The 25349-nt window shown below is 34.9% G+C and overlaps 1 protein-coding gene across 2 annotated transcripts in view; it reads right to left on the bottom strand.

Moving 5' to 3' along the window:
- Positions 1–25349, bottom strand: part of INPP5F (inositol polyphosphate-5-phosphatase F) — a 59749-nt gene that overhangs the window by 18827 nt on the left and 15573 nt on the right. The window contains exons 3-8 of one of the 2 annotated variants that reach the window (XM_007432695.4): positions 11528–11664; positions 10343–10471; positions 6165–6332; positions 5904–5960; positions 2838–3036; positions 1118–1297 (exon numbers count right to left, since the gene is read on the bottom strand). In XM_007432695.4, coding sequence (XP_007432757.2) covers positions 1118–1297; positions 2838–3036; positions 5904–5960; positions 6165–6332; positions 10343–10471; positions 11528–11664 — 870 coding nt within the window. Of the gene's footprint in view, positions 1–1117; positions 1298–2837; positions 3037–5903; positions 5961–6164; positions 6333–6595; positions 10279–10342; positions 10472–11527; positions 11665–25349 lie in introns of those variants that run through there. The other variant, XM_088132676.1, reaches the window with a different exon arrangement.

Raw genomic sequence — 25349 nt, 5'->3', positions numbered from 1 at the left:
GTGGCAACCTTGTACTGACTTCCGGGGAAGCAATGGCAGACTAAATACAAGGCTCAGCATTTGGATGGAGCTCCTTGTGTCGTGTTTTAGTCATTGTTAATTATTAACAGTTTAAAGCATTAAGAGGATCTAACAAGGAACTTCTACTGCTTCATTCTGAATCATATGAAGAGGAAAAAAATTGTTCTCTGTGTCCACACTGGGTAGGAGATGCTGTTGAATAAGGATTGGGGAAGTGGATATTGCATGGTGGGGTTGGGGACAGAAGAGGAGTATTTGAAAGGAGGACCACAGCAGAGTCAGGTAGTCAGAATGACCAAAGGTAAGGTTTTCTGCAAACCAGGGCTTAAGGCACTACCAGTTTTCCTTTCCTTTCCTTTCCTTTCCTTTCCTTTCCTTTCCTTTCCTTTCCTTTCCTTTCCTTTCCTTTCCTTTCCCTTCCATTCTCATTGCTGCCTGTTTGACCAATGAGGAGGGGACAGGTCATGTCATGAAGCCTTGCCAATACTCTCCAGTAAATTGCTCAATAGGATACCAAGAATTTCCTGGAAAAAGTGGGTGAGGACAATGTATTACCAAGAGAGTGCCTTTTAACCCTGTTAGTGTGATCATATCCTGCCAGAAAGGAGGGGGGGGGGGAAATCACCAAAGATATGACTAGTTTAGTAGTTGTTATGGTTACTTCTCAAGAAAAATATGAAGCAAGAGAAGAGACTCAAGTTATTACCTTAAAAGTCTATAGATATGTACACCTACAGATACACATATAAACATGCAGATACACATTTACCTGGAATACCATGTCATTCTAAGAATTTGTCAGGGAAAAAAATTAAATATTTGTAAAACATTTGACTAAATTGAAATTTAGTTTTATAGTATTTATATCAAATATAGTTGACTTTTTTTAATATAAAACACAAGAAAATCTTAATTTATTATGTACTACATTGATATAAAAATACCATGGAGATGACAATGATGGCCTAGGTACATGATAGGGAGACATAAGCAGAAAATAATTTTTAAAAAACAGCTTTGTAATAAAAGTTAGCAACAAATTTGAAAAGCCATTGAATAATGTTGTAACTGCATTATATCTTATATTAATACTTACACTTATCGAGACGTGGCCGTGGGTTGTATCTATAACCAACCTGACTCCAGAAAACAGGCACAGAGCCTCTTGTCTGAACAAAAGACAGAGTGTGATTATGAACATGGATCAACTGTTCAGTCTCTACATAATTTGCTACATTCCCATTTTTATCCACTCCTCTTCGTTTGTAACGCATTCCTAGGAAAGAAGCAAAGAATTTCAGAAAAGAGGTTGCTCACATAACATTTGTCCACTTAATTCCTTAGCTACTAAATACTGCATTTCCAAAGGTCTTTGACAAAATTCCTCATCAAAGTCTCTTGAGTAATATTAGCATTTATGAGAGAAGAGGATCCATCCTAGCATAGATTGTTAACTGCTTAAAAAACATACGATAATAAAAATAAATCAACATTTTCTCAATGAGGGAAATAAGGAGACCCTCAGATATCCATGCTGGGATTAGCATCTTTTAACTTGTTCATAAATAAGTTTGACTTAGGCATAAGTAGTAAGCCACCCAATTTTATGGGTAATATTAAACTACAAAGGATAATACAACCAAAAATAACTGTGAAAGGCTCCAGAAGATCTATTTAAACTGGGCAAATAATCAAACAAACATTTTTTCAATTTAAGTAAACATTTTTAAAAACCCTAACTTCAAATATAACTGTTGCGTTCTGAGCTATCCATAACAAACCAGAAAAGGGATCTGCAGGTGATAGTGAATGAAGTTGTCAACTCTATACAAGATAATGTTAAGAAGGCAAATTCTAGAGATGTCCAAATGATTTATTTTGAGCATGATATTTCACAAAATGTGCTGTCTAGAGTGCAAAAGACTTTTTTGAACACAAAATGAGCTACTCCGAACATTTTGGATATGTTCTGAATTCAAAACACATTTGTTCTTAGACTGAAGCACTCTGAAGCTAAAACTACCTCCAAAACACAAAAAATAGGACATTTTGAATTATGACAGTTCAAAATAAAATATTTTGTGCACCCTAGAAAATTTCATGCTAGAAATCTTTAGGAAATGGATTGAAAATAGAACTACCAGGATTGAAAATCATTCTGCCAACACAGCATAAATATATTTTTATAAATATCTAAATCTACAGCACATTCATATCCAACTTTGGCTCCCACACTTGAGAAAAATACAATACAGCTGGAAAAACTGCAGAACCAAAATGTTCAGGAGATACAAACATCTTCCATATGACAAGAGGCTAGAATATTTGGGACTCTTTAGGTTGGATGAAAATGTCTAAGGGTAGATTGTAACAGAACCATAGGAAATCATAGAAAATATGGACAAAGAGAAATGCTTATCTTTCTCTTATAGGACAAAGCTCACTTGTAGATGTAGAACAGGAAAAAGAAATGACTTCAACACGTACACTGTATAATTAACCTATGAAATTCATTACCACAACATATGCAAGCATATAATATCCTTAGAATGAATGTTCCCTTCATTCTACCCTCACCCCACAAAGAAAGGAAGTAAGTCCTACTCTCTGAGTATATGGGATGAAGGAGCTACTGTCTGGAAGAAGTCAAATCTTTAGAGAATTTCCTTGTCCAATTTTTTTGAAGAGCTTATTGTGACCTTAACTGAATCAATTTTTAATTTCTGTATAGAAACACAAAAAGTATTTAAGTACTTATTTCCACAAAACAATTCACCAGAGCTTTCTGGTCTCTAGACTATACTGAATAAACTTACCCGCTCTGTGGCGGCTTCTCCGTGAGATAAGTGCCACGAGAAAACTTGGGTGAATGTAATCTACACAAACAGGCTCCTGAGATGGTGTTTCAGGACTGCTTTTTTCCTCATCTGATGTTTCATTATAATTAACTACAAGTTCTTCAATTTGCACAAATCCCTGAATGACTGGGATAATCCAAACATCCACTTCAGATTGCTGCAGCACATTAAAACATATATATATAGCCCAAAAGTTAAAAAAATGAAAACAGCTGCACCAATAGTATTCAAAGTTCTTCCTCTAAATTTTCCATTTGTTAAACTAATAAATATCTGACTATGGATTACTATGAAATAACCAAGCAATGTATTATTCTGTACTATTATTACCATATTTAATATAATAGGAAGTTCTATTGTATAATAATAAAATTAGCTAATTGTACTACATATTACAATTAAAAATTAAGAAAATAATTTTAATAGACAATTCACTGTAAATCAGGGTTACCTGGACTGCTGACCATATGAACCTTACCAAAATTTGTTGGAAAACAACCAACCAACTGAATAGTGGAAATTATAAGTGCTTATTTGGAATTTTCTCTTCCTCTAAAGGAAACAGTGAATAATTTAGGTTATTAATATTGAATCTCCAATATCTCTTTTCCAAGCAAGGCTGTACAACAAATGATGGCAACAGAGCCATAGGATGAAACTGGATACTTTTCCATCCAGATTCAGGCCAGGTTTTGGGGAAATAATTAATCTTTGTCAGATGATTTTTGCAAGGAACCAGAGTAAATACACTCACGTGCTTTTACTGCACCTAACAGCTATATATGATATCATAAACTGTTATCTTACAAGAGGGTTTGGCCAGTATAGGATAGAACTGAGTCACTCCAAAGATACTGCATATAGTTTTATGAGTTAAATTTTAGATGGACTGTGGAAACATTTTTGTTCTGCACGATTCTGCATGAAGTAATTTTAAAGTATATTGACTCTTTTTTTTTTTTTAATCTATTTTTTTCTGCTTGGTGTGAGTGACGTTTTAAGTTTAATTTTTTAAAAATATTTACTTGGAGGCCACCTTTAGAGTCTTATCTAGGCCAAAAGGCAACTCAGAAATACTTTTCCAGCAGCATATGAATCCATTTGAATGGGGTACATATCCGCCAATGCCTTCCAGCTGCCTTATTTACCTGCTAGGAAAGGTTTTTTCAAGAACATCATACCATGTGGTAATGCTTATAGCCAATCCAGGTGTGGTGACAAACCCAGGCAAAACACATAGACCAACTCCTTTAGGATTTTTTTTTTATTAAAAAAAATGTTACAAAAATAGACTGCGTTTCATGATAAAAACTCTGTGATTTGTTAGATTCTCTATTTCTATAGGCTTACACATCTGAAAGAGGTTCCCAATGCTTTTCTTCATTTCCCTGTCAGTATTCCAGTCTTACACCATCTACAATTTCTCTATTTTATGCTTTATTGCTTTATTTTCTTCTCTGCCCAAGCTTTGACTTATATCATTCTTATTCTATCTTTACTTTTCCAAAGACTCATTCCTTACTTCTACTATTCATTTATTCTGTCATTCTAAATTTGGTTCTTATTTTTATACATTTTCCTACACTGGAGTTCTAGCTCCTTTCCTCATTATTTTCTTTCTATTATACAACTCTGCCCTCTACTTGGTTATTGGAGCTGGCTCAAGGCCTCTGAGATTGCAGCTAGTAGCAACCCAGCCTACAGTGCTGTTGCTGAGTCAACGCCATCTGCCAGCATTTGGACCATTTTGGTTCTTCCCATCCATATCCCTCTAGTACTTGGCCCTCTCTACCTCTAGCTCCCACATTAGCATTGGTTTGTGTATTGCGGTCATAGCTGGCCACCTGGAGCTGCTTGGCACCACCTCTGGCATAGTGTTGCCAGATGCACGAAGGGGGAGGAGGGATTAATTACTTTATACTCTACTCCTTTCTTCTCTCAGTTTGGGTTGCTCTGGAAGTCCATGCCCACTTGTAAGGGGCTGTAGGAGCTTCACCAACTGCTTATGATTTCCATCAGGCCTGTTGCTACTGAGCCTTTTTTAGCTGCCTTCAACCCCACCCCCCAGAGATTCCTGCACATATTCCCTTCCATCAGTCAGCTGCCATGGAGCCAACTACACCTGGCAGCCCCACCTCTCTCCTTCTCCCAACTCCACTGATTGCTCTGTCTTCAGTTGCCTGGCATCTTCAGGGCTTCTGGCTTCTTTTCTTTTCTTCTCCAATTCTTTTCCTTCAATTCTTTCATTCTTTTTTTTTTTCATTTCCTTATCACCAATTGAGGATCATCATCTGGAGTCTGAATCTGATTATGAAGGTAGCCATTCCTCTCTGTCACCATCCATCCTCCTCCTCCCTTAACACTCAAGAGAATGGAAGGCCACAGATGCTATCATCAGTATACACCCATCCTCTCACACCAAAACACTAAATTATTGGGAGAAGGAATTCAGATCTGCTAACTTACATAAAGTGATATAGTGCTATTACCCAGTATTGTGAGCATTCGCTTTCATATATGTAACAGAAAAATAAAGCTTTTCCAAGACACTATAGCAAAGTGCTTACGCTTCTTTTCATTTTCCATACAGAAGTACACCCATTATAGAGAAATAGTTTTACTTGTTTAAGTGGCATTTTTATAGCTTAATTTACTACAATTTAGAAATACATAGTATGGTTTAGTGTCACTTAAAAGTAGATTTTTAATAGTCACACTAGACTCTAATTAACTTTAGTAGGTTCAGCTATTTAACCAATGTCAAAATCATATCTCTTAAGAAAGATGAAATCATGGAGGAATGCATGATATCTCAGATGGAAAGCTGTAGAAAGTAACAATTCCACTTGTCACTTAAATAGAAGCCTAAATTTCTACATCACAAAAAATTAGGATAAATTACATGGATTATAAATGAGAAAATTAATTGCCAATCAGACTAAACAGTACCAAGAAAACAGAACTATCTGATGCATAATTCATTGAAGTTCCCAATAAACTACAAGCATATGGAATATTACTTACACCAAGATTTATCAGATCTTCAATCATGTGTTTATTCCAAAAGAATCTGTCATCAACCTGAAAAATATAAAAGTAAACCAAATATTACAGAAAACTGTGAAGTCTAAAAGACTATAGGACAATTCATGTTCACCAAAACAATCCAGGAACAAGAACTTCATTTGTGAAAAATAAGGAAACACTAACGTTTCTTTCCTTGATAAATATAACATATATTCCCATACATATCTATGGCTGATCTTTCAAGAGACAGATTATTACCTTTTTCCAGAGGGGCAAGTTAGTCTTCTCACATGCACTTTGCCTTTGCACAGAGTTTGTTAAGTCATAACTCAAACTATAATAAAAAGAATCAGCATCCATAAACATTTTGAACAGTTCTTCCAGTAGACGCCTCTCCAGTCTTTCTTTCTCTTTACTTTCTTTAACCTACAAAACGGCAGAATGTTCTATTTCAGTACAGTGAATTGGATTCCTACCGCTACACTAAAAGTGATCTTTCATAACATACAATCGATCATTTGCTTTGCCATGCTTTTGCATAAGTCTTTCATTGATTAGGCCTTTTCAAACAAGTACAGTTGGAATCACAACTTTGCAGATACCTTATGTTTTCCATATAAAATATGCTATTATTATTATTATTTTATTCTACAAGGCTGAGAAGTAACAGTTCAAGTAAAGTTACTTACCCAGTTTATGACTAAGAATAATATGAGGAAAAATCTAGAGTTACAAGAGAAAACACATGTTGTACAGATTCTTCATTGTATATAATATATGAATGTACTAGTTCTACATAATACATAATGTAACTCAAACATATTCCAACAGACAAGTTTTCACCAGTATCCTAAAAAATGTAAAAAGTACTATTTTTTAATTTAATAAAATAACATTAAGACAGCAACACATCCAACATTTTTTTAAAAGTACAGTTCATAGTAAGTTTTAAATCCTGTATCCACAACTTTAAAAGACAAAACAATTCTCTCCACATGCTTACAAATGACCATTCATAAATAAACCACTTCAAAAATTGCCCATCTTAAACAGTTATGTCCTTCTCCTGAACCACAAAATCGATTGTCTCAAAACACAGCAATTAACAATTCATCAATGACTTTGTAAGTGAAGAGATGGTCCATTAAGTCCACTCGTAAGGTTGGTATGCTGCATTGCATTGGAGAAAATTTTCTGGACTAGCTTTACTGGGAGCCCAAGCAACCATAGCTTATAAATTTCTGTTGAGAAATGTATTTATGGAGGAACTTTAGCAAGTATATATTTTAATTAATACAACAAGGTGCTTAAATACAAAGTAAAGTCACCCTTACTGGAATATCTGGGGGGAAGGCCACAAGGAATTCCAGAGCTACAGGATAGATATCCCTGAAGAAGGCAATAGTAAACCACTTCTATACTGTTGCCAAAAAAACATTTGGTTGTGTCTACATAGAGCTGGGCTTGAATCAAAGCATTTTTACCCTAGAGGATAATTCCCTTGTAATCACTGCAGCTGATGTAATAAGGGTGAATTATTTGAATTGAATCATTTGAAAATGAAAATCATTCTCAGGAATTTATCTAACTGAAATAGTAGGGGTGTCAGACCCAGCCCAAGAACAACGATGAAACAGTCCAGTCTAGTACAGTTCCTTTATTTGCTTACAGCTTATAGACAGAATCTTGCCAAACTAAATCTGTACTACAGCAACTAGTGGATGTACCCTGGGAGATTCTAGGGAGTGGCTATCCTGAACCTCTTAGTCTTCCCACACTTCCCCTGCGGACTGTGCTGCCTCTTGTCTCCTTTCCCCTCCTGGAATGCCCCCCCCCCGTTAGCCTTGATCTCTCACATCACTCTCCTCATGGATACATTCCATCACAAGGGGGGTTATTTATACCCCACAATTTCCTTAAATTCTTATGCTGCAGTGGCTAAAAGAAAATTTAAAGTAAGAATCAAATGAAAGAGCTGAACTGCAAACAAAAAACTGAAGCCCCAAAGTGAACAGTTTTGCATACAGATATCATAAAAAGGTCTTATAACATGGAACATAATTAGAAACAAGCTTGAGGAGGATTAATTTCAACAAAAAATTATCATTGGACAAAAGTTATTTCTTTGAATTTGTAATTTGTAATTTTAGATTTAGATATTTATGTAGTAGTTGTGCTAATGCAAACTTTTAATTTTTACAGTTTGTGTTATCATTCGTGATTCAGTTAGTTTTCCAGGTGAGTACTGTATATGTTAATTTCAAACTGAAGGCTAAAGAAATATGCTATAATAGACATTTGTGGGGATGTGCAGCTGTGGTAATTTTAATTTTGATTTAAACCCATTCATGGTTGCAAAATAACTTTAGTCTATATCCTTATATATTTGATAGAACCAGGTCATTAATATGTTTTCATATGTAGTACTCATTGATTTGTGCATCAAAGCATTCAGTATCATGAGTATTTTTTCAGGACTCAGTCATTTTGTTTTTGTTATGTATGTTTTAATAGGGAATATGTTGAATGAGAAATGACACAGATTTTTTGAAAAATAAATGAAAAAAATTAGAATTTATGAACCATACAGTAATAGTTTCAGTGTTTGATTCTCACCCTTTGTTTCAGTGCATTTTCAATATTTCTTTTGGTTCCACATCAGCAGAATGATTACTTAGCAAAACAGACCCATTTCAACCACTGCATGATTACATTATGTAATATAGTTACTAAATCAGACCATGTAACTATCCAGTTCAGCATCCTTTACTGCACAATGGCCACCAGATAATTGTAGGATGCCCTTTATTACCCCTGCTGTTTATCACCTAGAAACTGGTATCCTGAAATATATTTTTTCAGAACATGGAGGTTTAATGTATGTAACACTAGTTGATGGACAAAATTAGTGCAGAATCATTCTGATCATCATTTAAAACCTAAAGTAGTAGATATTGTCATATACTGTACTGCACCAATTCCAGGTTAATTACATGTTGTATGAAATCTTTTTCTTGTTCTGATTATCCATAAATTTAATTAAATGAATTTAAGTCTTAATCATGAATAAGAAATATCTACCCACTTTCTTCAAACCATGTATAATTTGTTATAATTTTCTTTTTCTTTAACCTATGAAGTCCCTAAACATAATCTGTAGGGATTTTTTTTTCATGTGGGCTGACCTACTTTTTAGTTCAAAAGAAAAAATAGAGAATCACATGGGCATTCTGGCAGCAAGTTCCAGATACAGCCTAATTAAAGAAGAGAGAATATAGTCATTTATGAGAACAGCATGGTTGAATTGGAAAGAGTGAAGAACAGCAACCTGGATTTCCTGGAATAAAATAATTCAAAACTTATGGCAAATAATGATAGATTTTAAGCTGTATCTTAAAACAGAGGAAAAAAAATATCGGGATCACTGCTGATATCAGTATGAACAACAATATGAATGTCAGTGTACAGTTATAGCCAGAGGCAAGAGGCCCAAAATATGACAATAGAAAACCAAATAGAAGAAAGCTGCAATATCTGAGATTGAATATGGACAGGAAAAAAAAGGAAGCTAAATATTTGTTGCAAAGTTATTCAGTAACATAGGTGAGTCAGTGACAAACTAAATGTAAGAAACAAAGAAGGCAAAAGAATCCAAGGCTTTGCATCTGATAAAATGAATGCATTATTTAAAGTGTTGCTGGGAATTCTTTCATGGGGCAAACAGATATGGGCAGACATTGGCATATCAGAGAAGAACTTTAGAGGAGAGATTAGAAGCACAATCTTGAACATACTGATTAAAATGGTGATAACATGTCCAAGTAGAAATTTGAAGCATACTGTTAGAGCTGCACAATTGTACAGTTACAAATCACCTGGAACAGAGCTAAGTATTTTCAAACTTATGCAAAATACTGAAAGATAGTACTCACGATATTCCAAGTAAGAACAGCAGAGTTAAACACAGATATTTGGGACCCCAAGGAGAGAGAAAGAAACAAGGATGAGGTTCTATTAGAACTGAATTTGACAAATAGGGATGGAACCAGCCAAATAACATAAAGACATGAAGTGCTTCAAGTAGTGAAGTTTGATCTACTTCATTTAAGCAAAAAGATCATACAGGATGGAAATAGGAGAGATCAACTATCTGGCAGAGAAGGTAAGGTACCCTTGATTACACTCATGGGAATTTTAGTGAAGTTCAGAAGTATAACAGGAAAAAAAAGGTAATAGAAATAAATGGTGGGAGGGAAAGGGAAAAGGGCAATTTAGTCAAGATGTTTTGAGAGCAAGTGAAATAGAAATATGCTTGAATGTCTGCGAATGTATTAATCAACTCTTTGGAGGAAAAGTACAAAATTAAATACATATGTGAGTATTGTTTACAGTGTGCACAATTGAAAACTCCTTAAAATCTGACAAATAAATCTCACCTTCTTTTTATTAGAAGAGGAAACATTTGTTTTAATCTGAGTGAAGGTCCTCAGCAGAAATTTAGAATCATCTGGAGATTGTGTAATTTTCTCAGTTTTATATATTCCAAAGTGATGTTTTTTACAGGGCTGAAAAGCAACAATTTCATTAAAAAGATGCTTAATGGAATAATTAGTGATTATATAAAATATGCATTCACAAATTAATATTATTTTTCTAAAGAACATTAAATAAAAGCTAACATTTGCATGACACAAAATACACGTTTAAAATTTATTTATTTATTTAGTGAATATATACTCCCGCCTTTCATATACATTTTACAATAAAATAAGGATAACAAATAGTGGAAAACCAGAAGAGTTATAAAGTAAGAATTCACTCGTTTGGACCAGTTATCACTGAAGAGTTATCTAATACAGGTAGTCCCCAGGTTAAGAATGCCCAGTTTAAGGATGACCCAGTGTTAAGAACGGAGCCTACTATAGCAAAATTTGAGTTAAATACACAATGATTTGAGTTAAATAAACAATGGTTCAAGTTTATTACACAATATTACTTATACAGTATTATACAATAATATTGTTCTGGCTTACATATAAATTCGACTTAAGGACAGACCTTGGGAATGGAACTCATTCTTAAACTGGGGACTATCTGTATCTGCTAAAAGTTAGAAGATTAGTACCACATTTAATAAGTTTCTTTCTACCCTATCTACTCTCTAACCTTGAGAAAGGTCTTTGTCAAAGATTTAATTAACAAGTAGGTTGGAGCAGGACTTATTGGCAAAACTAAAAGTCATTTGTATGTTTAATCATAGCAGAGACTTCACATTAAAAAGATATCTGATACAATGCAAATGACTGTGGAACAATGCTACCCTGAGAAGAAACAGGATATAAATGCAATAAATAAACCATTCAGTAAAAGACAGCAACTGAGTGGTGGAAAGGAAGAGCTGCTCCAGATGTCTGATAAGAAAGGTTTATATCCACTTAATAGCCAGTGATCATTTGTGGCAAATAACTGTCACATTATAAAAGTTTACATAAAAATTGCCTTTGTTATCCAGCATGGCTGCCTGATTTGATCATGCTAACTTTCATTTCTACTCAGTTATCATTCCAATCATACAAGTTGGTAGAAACACTTCTTTTATGAATTGCTGGATTTCATCTTACCTCCAGATCCAGGTCCTGAGGTTCTGCTTCAGAAAGTGGTACTGCTACAATTTTTGTAATTTTACATACATCATGATCTCCTGGAAGCTTGCCAACAACTACTTTTTGGCGAATTAGAAGCAACCACCAAGGCAAATCTATAAGAAATACAAATCTATTAGTTTCGAAAGAGAAGTTTCGATTATAATTTTAACCAAGTGAATAGTAACCTTTCAACTTATATATTCCCTTTATCAGCTGACAAAGTTACAGCCTAACACTCAAGAAGAAAATTGTCTTATCAGTATGGAATTAAGGTTACAGAACCATAGAGCTCTAAAGGCCTTGAAAAAATCTGGAAAAAAAATATATTATTTTTCTTTCACTAAATCAAAACCAGTATCTGTCCTTTCTCAAGACCTTCTCTAATAAAAATATCAGAACACAATGTTAAGAAAGAACTGAAACCCACTGATTTCCCCTGAAAAGAGCTGCTGTGCAATCTGGGGTTCCTCCTGGATTTATAGATCCTGCTGTAACAGCAGATGGAAGTCATGGTCAGGATAGTATTTGGCCAGCTTCAACAAGTTCACCAGTTTCCCCCCTTTTCTAAAGACAGTGATCCATGCCCTTGTCATCTCCCATCTAGAGTACTGCAATTTAATTAACATTAATTCTTTGTGAGTCACCCGGAGAGATGAGTGGTTACATAAATTTGATTAATAAATAAATATAAATAAATACTGTTAATAAATTAATAATTGCTTGCTCCCCTCTGTTGTACTTGCTATGCTGTCACAACACTTGACCCAATGTGGGAAAAACTGCTAAAGAAAAAACAATATAGACTAGTTGATCAATATGCATAAAATTATTTTAGGCCTATGACTCTAGTTCTAAACTTCAGTTAAGGTACCATGGAAGATCTATTAAGTAATAAAATAAAAAAAATAAAAAAAAAAAAAAAAAAAAAATAAAAAAAAAAAAAAAATAAAAAAAAAAAAAAAAAAAAAAAAAATAAAAAAAAAAAAAAAAAAAAAAAAAAAAAATAAAAAAAATAAAAAAAAAAAAAAAAAAAAAAAAAAAAAAAAAAAAAAAAAAAAAAAAAAAATAAAAAAAAATAAAAAAAAAAAAAAAAAAAAAAAAAAATAAAAAAAAAAAAAAAAAAAAAAATAAAAAAAAAAAAAAAAAAAAAAAAAAAAAAAAAAAAAAAAAAAAAAAAATAAAAAAAAAAAAAAAAAAAAAAAAAAAAAAAAAAAAAAAAAAAAAAAAAAAAAAAAAAAAAAAATAAAAAAAAAAAAAAAAAAAAAAAAAAAAAAAAAAAAAAAAAAAAAAAAAAAAAAAAAAAAAAAAAAAAAATAAAAAAAAAAAAAAAAAAAAAAAAAAAAAAAAAAAAAATAAAAAAAAAAAAAAAAAAATAAAATAAAATAAAATAAAATAAAATAAAATAATGCATAATCAAATCTTTCGGCTAAGAACTGATTGAAAAGCTATTAGCAGCACACAAAATAAAAGATTCTCTCTTGCAGGCAACATTTTAAAAAGTCAACGCTGTGCTGTCTTCTGTTTTGGCCTTTTTCTAGAATCTTTATATGACCAAAGTTGTGCTGAAATATATTAATATAAAAGTCTAAAGAAAGAGCACATATCCATTTTGACACCAGAATTGATTTTTAATTTTTCATATGAGTATTCCATTTTTTCACCAAGGAGTTCAAAGAATCAGATGTGGTTCCCACTTCTCTTTCCCCTCCCAGCCACTTGAGACAGCTTAGATTAAAATACAGTGATTAACCCATACTTTCAGAAATAAAAGCTCCAGAATTTATTTTTAATTTTTAGAAATGGAGTAATTTTTAGAAATGGAGATAAACATGTTACTATTGTTTAAAAAGTTTTTTTTAAGTTACAGTAACTAAAGAATCTATGATGAAGTCACTATATTCAGTTAAAAAATTATCCAGAAAAAATAAACTGAATCATAGCATTTAAGTGTTTTTGCAACATGCAAAAAAAGCTTCCTAAAATAGTAGATTTGTACTCTGCTATTCTGAAAGGTTAGAATTTTACATTTAATTGCCATTTTCACATTCTGTTACATACTGTACAATCAGGTATGACACCATTTCCAAGGCGACCCTTGGCAAAGTAGTTTTCATACATAAACCAAATAGTAAGACTACAAAGCCAGTGCATGCAATCACATTTCTCAGCTGCCATTTTAAACATCCCTTCCCAGTACAGGTAGTCCTCACTTACCGACTGCCTCATTTAACAACCATCTGAAGTTACAACAGTATAAAAAAAACAGCTTTGCGACCAATCTTGCATTTATGATCATCACAGCATCCCGCAGTCATGTGATCACCATTTGGGTGCTTTGCAACCAGCACACATTTATGACTGTCGCGGCATCCTGTGGTCACCTGATCCCCATTTGGGTGCTTCACAACCGGCTTCCGACAAGAAGAGTTAATTGAGAATGCAGGAGTAAAATTGCAAGTTGCAGTCACCGCGGTGACTTCCTTAAGACCAAATGGGAAGTGACGCTGTAAGTCCATTGCGGTCATGTGATTTCTGCTTAGCAACCTCAGCACTTAGCGTAGCAAATGGAGTGGTCGCTAAGGAAGGACTACCTGCATAGCATCCCCTTACAACCTGATGTTAGGTGACAGTGTTTTGAGATTCTTCTAGCAATGAACACAGAGGTTAAAATAATAAATAATAAATTTGGTTTGCAGAGAGAGTACACTACCATAGCCAAAAAATAGGCTTTTAAAAAAGTTTGCTTAAAAAGTGGTAGTAGGGTTCATCTTGGTTATTCTTTTAGGACCCTGACACTTGCCTAGCCATGCTAACACCTCATAATCTGGTTTATAATGCTGTTAAATAACTTATTAACCCTGGTTAATATGTTAGACAGTGATCCATATTGGACCATATTGCTGGTTGGGTAGCTTTGGACCAGTCATTCTCAATCTAGCCTATGAAAAATTAGGAGAGAGACCCTACGCGGCACTGGTTTGAACTCCCAAAAGAAAAATGGGATTAAAACACAATACATAGCAGTTTATTCATCGGGGGGGGGGTCTTTAATGAATGCAAAATCAGAGTTACTGCATAATCTCCAGGCCGTAGCATACACTCCCATGAGAGCTGCATCTCACTATCATTCCCTATCTGTAGAAGACCAGCCAAGTTATAGCTCTTTTGCCATATCTTTTATTGCTGATTTCAGTTCATTTTATGTTCTATTTTGTGTTCTGCATCTTAATCACTGTTATTCACCTTGAATATTCCACTGAATAAAAAGGCAAAAGACAATAAATGAAAACATATATTTTGATGATTTTTGCAGAATAAGGCAGAATGTTTTCTCACGAAGACTATGTAACATTCAGTGACAAAGCATGCACCAACAGCTGCTGCTCTACTTATCAGAACATCAAAGACCATTAAACTTGTTCTGAAGTTTCAGAATTAAATACTTCCAGTTCACTTTTTTTCAAATACTTTAAAACAGAGTGATACTGTAGTGTTATTCTAACATTGCAATAAAGCCAAAACAACAAATTCAGTATAGATAATTCAAATAATTACAACTTGATTCATAGAATAAACTACACTTTAACTGAAAGATAATTTTATGCTAGTATTAGTTTGCCTTGGTCACAATCAATCATGGCTTCATTTCAGTAGCTGATGGAGATCTAGTGCATTTGTTTGTTTCAACGCTGAATACAATTTTGAGTTAAATAATCCAGCTATAGATAAAAAAAAAATCTCCAATGGCTTATATCCATAGTTGCAGTGGTACAACTCCATTTAAGGGATGCTCTACCTGCAAAAGGAAAAAAAACCTGCAGGAAGAGTAATTTCCCCTTGCTCTTTAAGCTTCTTATAGCCTATGACAAGCTGTTTCAAAAACAATTTGGAAAATGGCACAGGGGCTGAATAGGGAATTGGTAAAAATGATCTCATCACCTCTTTCAAAAGGAAACAGCTTAATCTCAGTATCTTCCACAGATGAAAAGAACCCTTCCATTCATAGAAGGAATAGATTCACCAGCTGTTTATTTCTTTACAGTTTTATGCCATCGTAATCTATCAACCAGCCTACATGTTCTCAAATTTGCTCTTGAGGTTGGGGAAATTACTGGAATGTACTTTGCAGTTCCTGTGAGGTGAAGGAAATGCAATCATGCAAACAGACTTCCACTTATGTAACACTGGTTTCATAACTAATTTCAGTCAGAAGAGGGGATGAGGTGTTTCTATACATGTTTTCCTTTGTGAGAGTGGTTTGTGTCCAAGAAAAGAGAATGATTAGTATATCCAGCTAGAGGATAAAGGATCAATTACTTTTATAATTTCATTCATTTTTACAGGCAATAAACTTTGATTAATAAATACTAATTCTACTTTGTTGTTGTTTCCCTGGCCCTGTCTTCTTTTGGAGTATGACTTCAGGTGAGTAGTGTGTGTGTGTGTGTGTGTGTGTGTGTGTATTCACCCACATGCCCATACATATACAGAGATCTGCAGAGATGAAGATCTCTAAGGTTGGTTTTCATTTGGAGAAGGGAAACCAGATTGATACATGGGAAAACCTGGGTATTTCACAGGATTTTCTGTCTATCGTTTACTTGTATTTACTTGCCTTTTTTGAGGAGTCTATGTTAAATTTAATATTATTTTTTCTTATGGATACAGAAAATACCTAATTTTCTATCAGGCAAGTATGCTTATCTGATTAAAAATATTAAAACCATAATCAAGATTTTAAAAAAATAGAAAAGTCATTGCACAAATAAAAGAAAGCTCCTACTTTAATGGCACAAGTTACATTAGAAATTACATAAAAACAAGCCTACTAATCTATTTGTTATCTTCCATGGACCACTTTGTTCAGGCGTTCACCCAAATGTATGAAGGTCTTGAAGCGGATGGAACAATGGAATCATTCATGGGATCTTCCTTCAAGCATGTATTCTGCTTCCTCTGTTTTGGACCCTGCTATATTGCATTCATTTGAATGCAAATGAAAATATTCCTCATGATCATGGATGATGCTAGGTCTGCTGCTAAGGTCCAAAATACTGAGAGAAAGCAGCATTTATACAGCCACGTAGGTGGAACAAGCAGAAACCTTCTGTGAAAATTAGCAAAAGGCATGTTGAATATTTAAGTTAGACCAATAATGTAATAAGGATATAAAGTAGATGAACTGACAGAGATGAATCTCTAATTCGGATTAGTTATATAAAATCCCTTAATTTACTTCAATTAAGTTTTATTAAGGACAGGCTGATCCCTCCAATCCCTTTCAAAACTGGTAGATATCATTCTCTCTCATTTCCAATGAAAAAAACAGTTCCATTAGGTAAAGGACTTACTAAGCAGTATTTATCTAAAAGGAAACTAGTTTGTTTGTTTATTCAACTAGTATGGCTGCTTAACTCAAGATGGCTTTGGGTGGCATACAAATTAAAAATAATAAAAAGTAATGCATATCAAAACAAATAAAACAGATGGCAACCGAGGATGCTAATCAATATACTAGTACACCCCCTTAAGACAGACTCACTCGATTCTCTGGCCCAATGCCCAAGGAAACAGCCATGTCTTCAGAACCTTATAAAAAACCAATAAGGTTGGGGCCATCTGAATCTGGGGGGCATGTTGTTCCACAGAGGAAGTGCCATGACAGAGAAGACATACTTCCTGGGTTCAAACAGATGGCATTGCTTGATGGAAGAGATCCTGAGTATGTCAACTCTGTTGGATCTGGTGGGATGAGCAGAACTAATGGGAAACAGGTGGTCCTGTAAGTAACTCAGCCTCGTGCCATGAAGGGCTTTATAGGTGATAACCAGCACCTTAAATTGCACTTGAAAGCCAGTGCAACTCATGAAGTAATCATGTAACATGGGCATACTGAGGCACATCCACAACTATCTGTGCCACTGCATTCTGAACTAGTTGCAGCTTCTTAGTAGTCCTCAAGAGCAGTCCCATGTGGAGCATCAAGCAGGAGGTAACTAAGGCATTAATGACTGTGAGCAAGACCTTCTAATCCAAGAACAGATGCAATCAGCACACAAGATGAAGTTGTGCAAAGGCTCTCTTGGTCATGGCTGCCACTTCCTCTTCCTCAAAAAAGTTCCTAATAAAGGCTCTTACCTGTGTTTGGACAGATTTGCTCCTTGTTTTCCTCCAGTGACACCCCAGGTGCTTTTTTTTTTTTTTTTGCTATTTCATCTCCCAGAGCTCCTCAAAAACCAGTGGGTGCTCCAGGATCCATTAAGCAGGGAAGAGCTGAACAAGCATAATCCAATCTAAAGCTGCAGTCACCCATTCTTTCCAAGCAGCAACTAAGGCCTTAAGTGAACTATACCTCAGGTGCTTGGGAGGGACCAACTAAACAGATCCAACCACTGGGGGGAGGGAGGAGCTACAGAAAAGTTTCAAGGCAGTCTGGACTATGGCAGGATACTGATGTTAACATTCCCCATATCCAGATCACACACTATCACCCTAAGGCAAAAAACAGATCTAACATGCAATTTCTGCTGTATGTCAGGCCCTTGATGACTTAGTTCAGATCCATGGTTTTAATGTTGACCATGAATTCCTGAGGCACCTCTGACCCTGCACCAAGGGAAGGCAAACTGAAGTCCCCCAAGATCATAAGTCTGGTGTACTCCATCATCAGTATGGCCACAGCTTCAAGGAGCCCAGACAGGAAAGCCACTACATAGCTGGAAGGCTGGGGCAGTAGCAGCAATTCCATCTGATTCCTAGATCCCACTGTCACGGAGGCTTACATCTGGTTATCAATGGGGTGGCACCTCTAAAAGCCGCAAAAGTCACTGCCAGGATGTTAGTGCTCACCCTTCTCCCCCAATACCTCAACATCACCTGACCCACAACATCACTCCATTGGGACTTGTCCATACTCAGATGGCAAATACATCTAATAGCTGATCAAACTGTTCTCAGGGCCTCTTCTGCAAAGCACCAATCCTTAACATATCCATGTCCGCACTATCTTTTTAAAGATAAATTGTTTCCCCAAACAATTAATTAAAAAGGGGAAGGAAGAGTTGTCTTAAATTCAGAACTGTTTTCCTTTCCAGGAAATATTAACATTAATTCAATTTCTTTTAATGATCTCCTGGGTGTAAAATTAAGAACATCAACTTATTCCCAAATACATAAAAGCTATTAAGGCACAAGAGGTAACAGCACCTGGAGGATTTTATCTGGCTTTGAAAGATAAGTAAGACTGGGTAAAACTATTACTTGGATAGGAAACCACCAGAGAAAGCCAGAGTTGTAACCTAGACTGAAAAATCAAAAAAGATCTTAGAAGAAGGGAACGGCAAACCACATCTGTATTATTGCCAAGAAAACTTCATGGACATGTCCATGAGTCACCAGGTGTCCAGGCCAGCTTCAATGAGACTTTATTTTTATAAGCCATTATGGAAGAAAAGTAAAATACTTTATAATGGTCTTAGAGTAGAATATACTATGTATGGTATATTTTAGTGTTAAGTCTACAATAATTCAGTGGAAAACAAAAATTCCAGAGTTGTGTAACAACTTTATCAGGATCAATCAAATGATACAAAAAAAAAAAAAATACAAAACCTTCAAAGTTTAACTAATTCTTCATCAGCCAAATGGTTTTTAAAAGGGGGAGGCAAAGGAATGAAAAAACTGTTAGATTTTAGAGTCAATATCTATACCCTCATGTTTGATAAAGTGATATTAGGTTGCAAGAAGTGCTTTTCTACGTTTGCTGGAAAGAAGAAACAAGCAAAAAAAATTATGGTTTCACACACCGCTGGATATTTCTCTTGTTTTGACTAACAGCCAGAATACATGCCCGCCTTTCAATGACAGGAGCAAACCCCATACCAGGCAAGATGAAGCAAGCTGCTACTAATACTGCAATTGTTTATATACGCAGTCCAATGACAGTGTTGACAATTGGTTTTTGTATTTTATGTGCAGCATCTAGAAAACAACTATGCTGCCAAAAAAAAAAAAATGAATACCCTTTTTATTTCTAACATTCCAACTAAATATTCTTTGTATCCTACCACAGCGCAGCTTGTTCTATTAATCTGCTTCCAAGCTATGATCCCAGTTTGGGAGCTGAGAATATTCCTTTTCCATGCAAATCAGAAATTTGAATTAGGGGAATGGAGAGCTACACAATGCCATTCCATGTTCCCATCCCCCACTGAAGGCAATTGATGTTTGTGATTTAAGGCAACATTCCAGAAATGAAGGGGGAAACACAGCTATGAGCATATGTTTTGAGAAGTAATTTGTTCAACCAGATTTAGAATACGGTAGTACACAGATTACCATTATTTATTTATTATAAATAAATTTACCATATTTATTTATTCAAAAATATGTGTCTGCCTCCATTACTGTACTCGCAGGGTATCTGATTACTACCTGATTTTAAAGGTAAATTATTTAAGAAAATAGTCTTAGTCTTCCTTTCAACTGAATACATTACTTGCTTTTTCAGCAAAGCAGTTAAACCTATAAATATGCAAAAAGTAATAAAACTGAGCATCTGAGGAACTATTTTTAAACCATATAAAAATTACAAAATCAGGTAAAAAAAAAAGCAAATGATACTTTCTTTTAATAGATAATCTCAGTAATATACAAAGTTGTTTTTTAATGTAAGTATGACAAATTTGCATTTGAATCTAATCACAGAATAACTATATTCCAAAACAGATCCTAATCATATTAAATTGTTGCTTTCCAAAAATAGATAGAAGAGACACAGATTCCACCAAGATCAATAATTTTAGCAGCATTCAAAGAGGGCTAGTTATTGTTGCAAAAGAATGCAGAATATTTACAGATATAGTAATAACTAATGCAAATTTGGAAACCTTTAATAGAGCAAATATTCTGAAAGGAAAGTTTACTTTCTACCTCCCAGGCCACCCTCAGGCTTTTCATTTAGTCAGGTTGTGTTTGTAATCAATGAATTAAGCAAAGAACCAAAGCTTTAGAGCTCAAGACAAAATTATCACAGAGTTCCACAATGCAAAGAAACACAGCAGTTTTCCAATTTTACTCAAAAAAAAAAAAAAAACAATACCAACTAGCCTGCTTTCCATAGAAAATAGTGATGTAGTGTTCTTGTTAACTTGGTTATCTCATACTGAATTTGCTTATAAAATCTTCATCAGATGCTACATTTAAGTCATGGAAAGCCAGGAATCAATTATTGGAAGCAAAGTATCAGCCAATAGCTGTGTTCCTCCAACACTAAGAGCTTAATCCCAACATTTTTGTACTTAAGGGATTTTTGTTCTTCATCCAAATTCCAATGTGTGTAGCAGATAAAGATTCTATGCATTGTGGATTTTTTTCATGGGTATTAGAAATACACTTCATATATCACAGACAAATCTAGATAAGGACTTTCAACTATCACCACTGGAAGATCTTTGGAAGGCAAGAAATAGCATATTATTTCCTTCAATGGGTAACAATGGGTAACAATGAAGACTCAACACAACACTTCTTCCTGGTTTATATTTTCTCCAATAATATTGGGTAAAGCAAAAATCATTTTAGGTTTTACATGGAATGACCTTCTAGATTTTCAGTCCATTCTACTTCAGAATGCAGAGGGAATCTAGAAGTAATAATTTCCTCACAAAGAAATTCCTCATAAACAGGAAATCACACTGCATGTTGTAGTAAGGGAGCAGTTTTAGTCTACAGTGGCATTAAATCTGGTAGCACCTTTTCTACCAGACTCCTTCTGATTTTTCACAGCGGATGGTAGGACGTAGATGACTAAAAAAAAAATGAAAAAATGAAAAAAAATCTAAGTAGGGTCAGTCCTGTATAGTATTTGGATGGGAGATCACAAAGAAATATTAGTGCTAAGGGCTAGATTGAGAAATAAAAAAAAATATTCCAGAAGTCGGCAATGGTACACTACTTCTATATTGTTGCCAAATAAACTACACGGACATGTTCATTTAGTCAACATGGATCAAACTCAACTTTGGGAGACATTATTAATATACAGTACAGTTACTATATCAGACAGGCTATACTTAACCTTTGCACCTGAAATGTTAGTTTTCTGAATTAATGTAGCTTTTTATGAAAGGAAGCAATGTGACTCTTGAACTTGCAGTGATGTAGACCAGAACACCATCATCTAATTCTGCACAACTTGTGGAACATCTGATGCCACAGATAATCCAATTGCCCAATTATTTTTTTCCCTACATTTCTCTGCTACATTTACTCACATTACTTAATCATAAGCTCTGTCAATTTTAATGTTTTCCTCTACTGGAAAAAGTATGTTTCCATTCCATATGCAAGAAAGTATCATAGATGGGTGTAATATTCTTCAGTTTATCTAAATGGCTAGGAAAGCAATTAAAATGTAGAAAGCATTTACATAATTGGAACATTACTGATTTAAAGTTATACTGTAGAAAAGTTGAAGGTATGTTATACACTACAACTGTTCAAGAAATACCAGTTTGGCAAACTACAATCCCATTATTCCATTTGCCAGCTTACTGAAGAGTCTACAAGACTGGGAACATGGCAGGGGAAGAACAGAACTATAAAGATGCTATACAGTAAGGAACTGTAATTTGTGCAACTAAAACACATCTGTCCATACCAAAAACACAGCTGTAATAAAAATGTACTGGTTATTTTTCTGACAACCTTCTTTGGACTTAAAAGTTAATAGGAAGCTTGCATGTTACATCAAACAACAAGCTTCAAGCATAACTTATATTTGCAACAAAGCATATAGGCCACACATACACCAAGCATTATTAAGAAATAAAATGGTAAATGGCTGTATTCCAGGGACTTACTTGCACTGGTAAACAGACATTTCTGACAATACCTATTGTCCAAAAGGAAGTCTCTGCTATATGGCCTCAACAACAAAACCTGCTCTAAGAGAAAGAGAGGTTCTTCCCAGAAGGGAGAGGGGAGAGAACTGTAATCTTGCTTAATACAGTAAATATGTATCATTACCCATCTATCTACAGTAATCCTCAACCTACAACCATTCAGTCAGCAACCATTCCAAGTTATGATGACACTGAACGAAGAGTGGTTATGACTGGTCCTCGGAGTTCTGCCCATCCCAGCACTTCCTCAGTCACATGATCACGATCCCAACCCACACTGCACCCATGCACATCCTCCCCAACCCACACGGCACCTCTCATACACCACTGTTCACCCTCCCTGTCCCATACTGTGCCTCTCATGCACCACTGTGCACCCTCCCCAACCCATGCCATGCCCCTCGTAACCCTCCCCAACCCATGCCATGCCTCTTGCGCATCCTCCCCAACCCTCCCATGCACCCCCACACTCCCACTTACCTGCCTGGGACTTGCAACTTCCTGCTGGCTTCCCCACTGACTTTGGTTGTGGGAAGCCAGCAGGAAGTTGCCTTGTCTAATGACCATGGGATTCAGTTAACAACGGCAACTGGGACTTTACGACTGCATCACTTAGCAATGGAAATTCTATGGTCCCAACTGCCACCATAAGTCAAGGACTACCTATACACATGACTTTACTAAATTGCATTTCTGCTGCTACAAAGTCTCAGTTACATTTCCCTAACAAATCTTCAACACATCAAGAAATATTTTTGGACTACTCTGCAAGATTCTCATATACTTGCCCACAAAACAACATAACAACATTGTTATCTTGCAAAATACCCAATGCTATCTCTCAATTACAGTCCTGCTTTTTCATTGGCAGGATAACCTGGGGATTCTGACTGTTCCTTGAGCAATGAACTTCTTTATTGCATGCCAGTTCTTCTACAATAAACCATACTCATCTAAAAATAAAGTTGCCTCTCCTCCTTTAATCTATTTTTCTCCTGTGAACTAGGGCTTGTAAAAAATACGAGCAGCAATTCTTTGCTTCTTCTAAAATTCTAAAGGAAGTAGCACTATCCTCTTAGTTTTTTTCAGAAAGAGCTTGAAGAAACAACAGTAAGTTTCCATCCCACAACTGTCAGAGGAAATGTTAACAAAGTATGTTAACAAATGCCTGCTCAGCATAAGTCCACAGAGAAGTAGACTGTCCCTGTAAAGTAGATTTGCAATAATTGTCAATAGTATTTCCCTGCTGCATCTTCTAGAAGCCCAACAGGTGCTATTATCCCTAAGAAAGAGATATATTTCAATTAAATTTTTGCAGGATGCAGCAGCAGAAAACATTGGAATAGACTGGGAGAGAGACTGCCTCAGTGTACCCTCAAAAAAGGGGGGGGGGAATGTCTTCCATCATGTATTAGTTCTCTAGGTACAATCCACTATCGTTACATTTCCTTATTGCTTACTAACAGGATAAAGGGTTTAAGGTACTGCAGTCAGTTATTAATGAAAGCATGTTCCCAAGTGTATACCTTTGTAGAATGCTGCAGATGAGACACCAAAATTCAGGTTTCATTTAAACTTATTTCCCCATAGCATCAATATCAGTGATCAGTATTTTGTGAACATATAAATCTATAGGTTTTAAGATTCTAGAATGAAATCTAGCTCTAGTTTGCTGATGCTTTAAAAAAATCATCTTTTTGTGACAAATATATGCTAGTTTCTCACACCTATCTTTCTTTCAAAATACTGGAACAAGCCTTTCAGAGCATAAATGAAAGTAAAATGTGTAGACCTACTTTTTACCATAATTAACTTGAATTATATGCCCCTGTTTATGTTTTGCGGCAAATGATTTTATCGATCCATCTGTAATAATCATGACAGATCAATTCACAAGAGATACTGCTTGCCAAAGTGTTATTTAAAAATGAGCTAAAGAAAGCCAGAGGACAAGCCAAGAGGATCTTAAGAGGCTGATCTCACTTCTGAAATATTTAAGGTGTGCATACTATTCTCTCTCTTTTTCAGCAGTACATCCAATGTTATTTCATTAGTGGAGAGGAACTTACCTAACTTTTATAGTAACACGAAGCACATGAAATGACTGAAGACAAGGAAATCTTTAAGAAATCGTAGTAATTAGGATTATGCAAACCATTTGGAAAGAAGTGATTCCCAAAGCATGTCAGCACAATTGAAGCACCTTTTTTCAGAGCATGAAAGCAACTGTATCCTTTGGAGTATCATGCCAGTTTCAAAAGCTGTCCCCAAAGTACCTCTGCATGCATGTACATACACAGACACTTCTGCTGTGATCGCCACCAAAGCATGTGTATATAAACACACAGCAGAAAGCCAAGAACACCCTTCAAAGCTATAAACTCTGACAAAAAGGACTACGCTCACTATAACTTGTTTTGTAAGGCATCTCTTTTAAATGCTTTGCAGAGCCCTATTAGTAGTAGGCTCTCCAAAAAGCTGCTTTTCATATAATATTAGTGATATTTCCATGTTTCCCCTGCAGTTTTCTATTCAGCACCTTCATTTATAACCCCAAACTAAGTTTATAGCTACAAGAATTCTCATTAATATTTTACAGCCACATATTACTAATATATGATATACATGTATATTACTAATGGCTGAACCTAAGCCATTTCAACCTTTCATAGTATATTCATGAATGTCTACTTATATGTATATATTTTTCTCTCCCATCATCTTTTGATCAAATCACAAAAACACAATTCATCAGATACTCAAGAACCATGACATAGCAACAGCCATGTGTTTTCTAATTCTTCATTAATTCAACAAAACAAAGCGACACATTACTTTGATAGAAGCATTGGCAAAGATCAAATAGATTTTGTCAGTCACAGGTAACTTGAGTG

This window comes from Python bivittatus, unplaced genomic scaffold, assembly GCF_059951505.1.
Source record: "Python bivittatus isolate LINGU-HERP-01145 unplaced genomic scaffold, Pbiv_v1 ctg000980_np1212, whole genome shotgun sequence".
In the NCBI taxonomy this organism is placed as follows: domain Eukaryota; kingdom Metazoa; phylum Chordata; class Lepidosauria; order Squamata; family Pythonidae; genus Python; species Python bivittatus.
The sequence above is the reverse complement of the archived record's forward strand: the minus strand, read 5'-3'. Positions and strand labels throughout refer to the sequence as shown.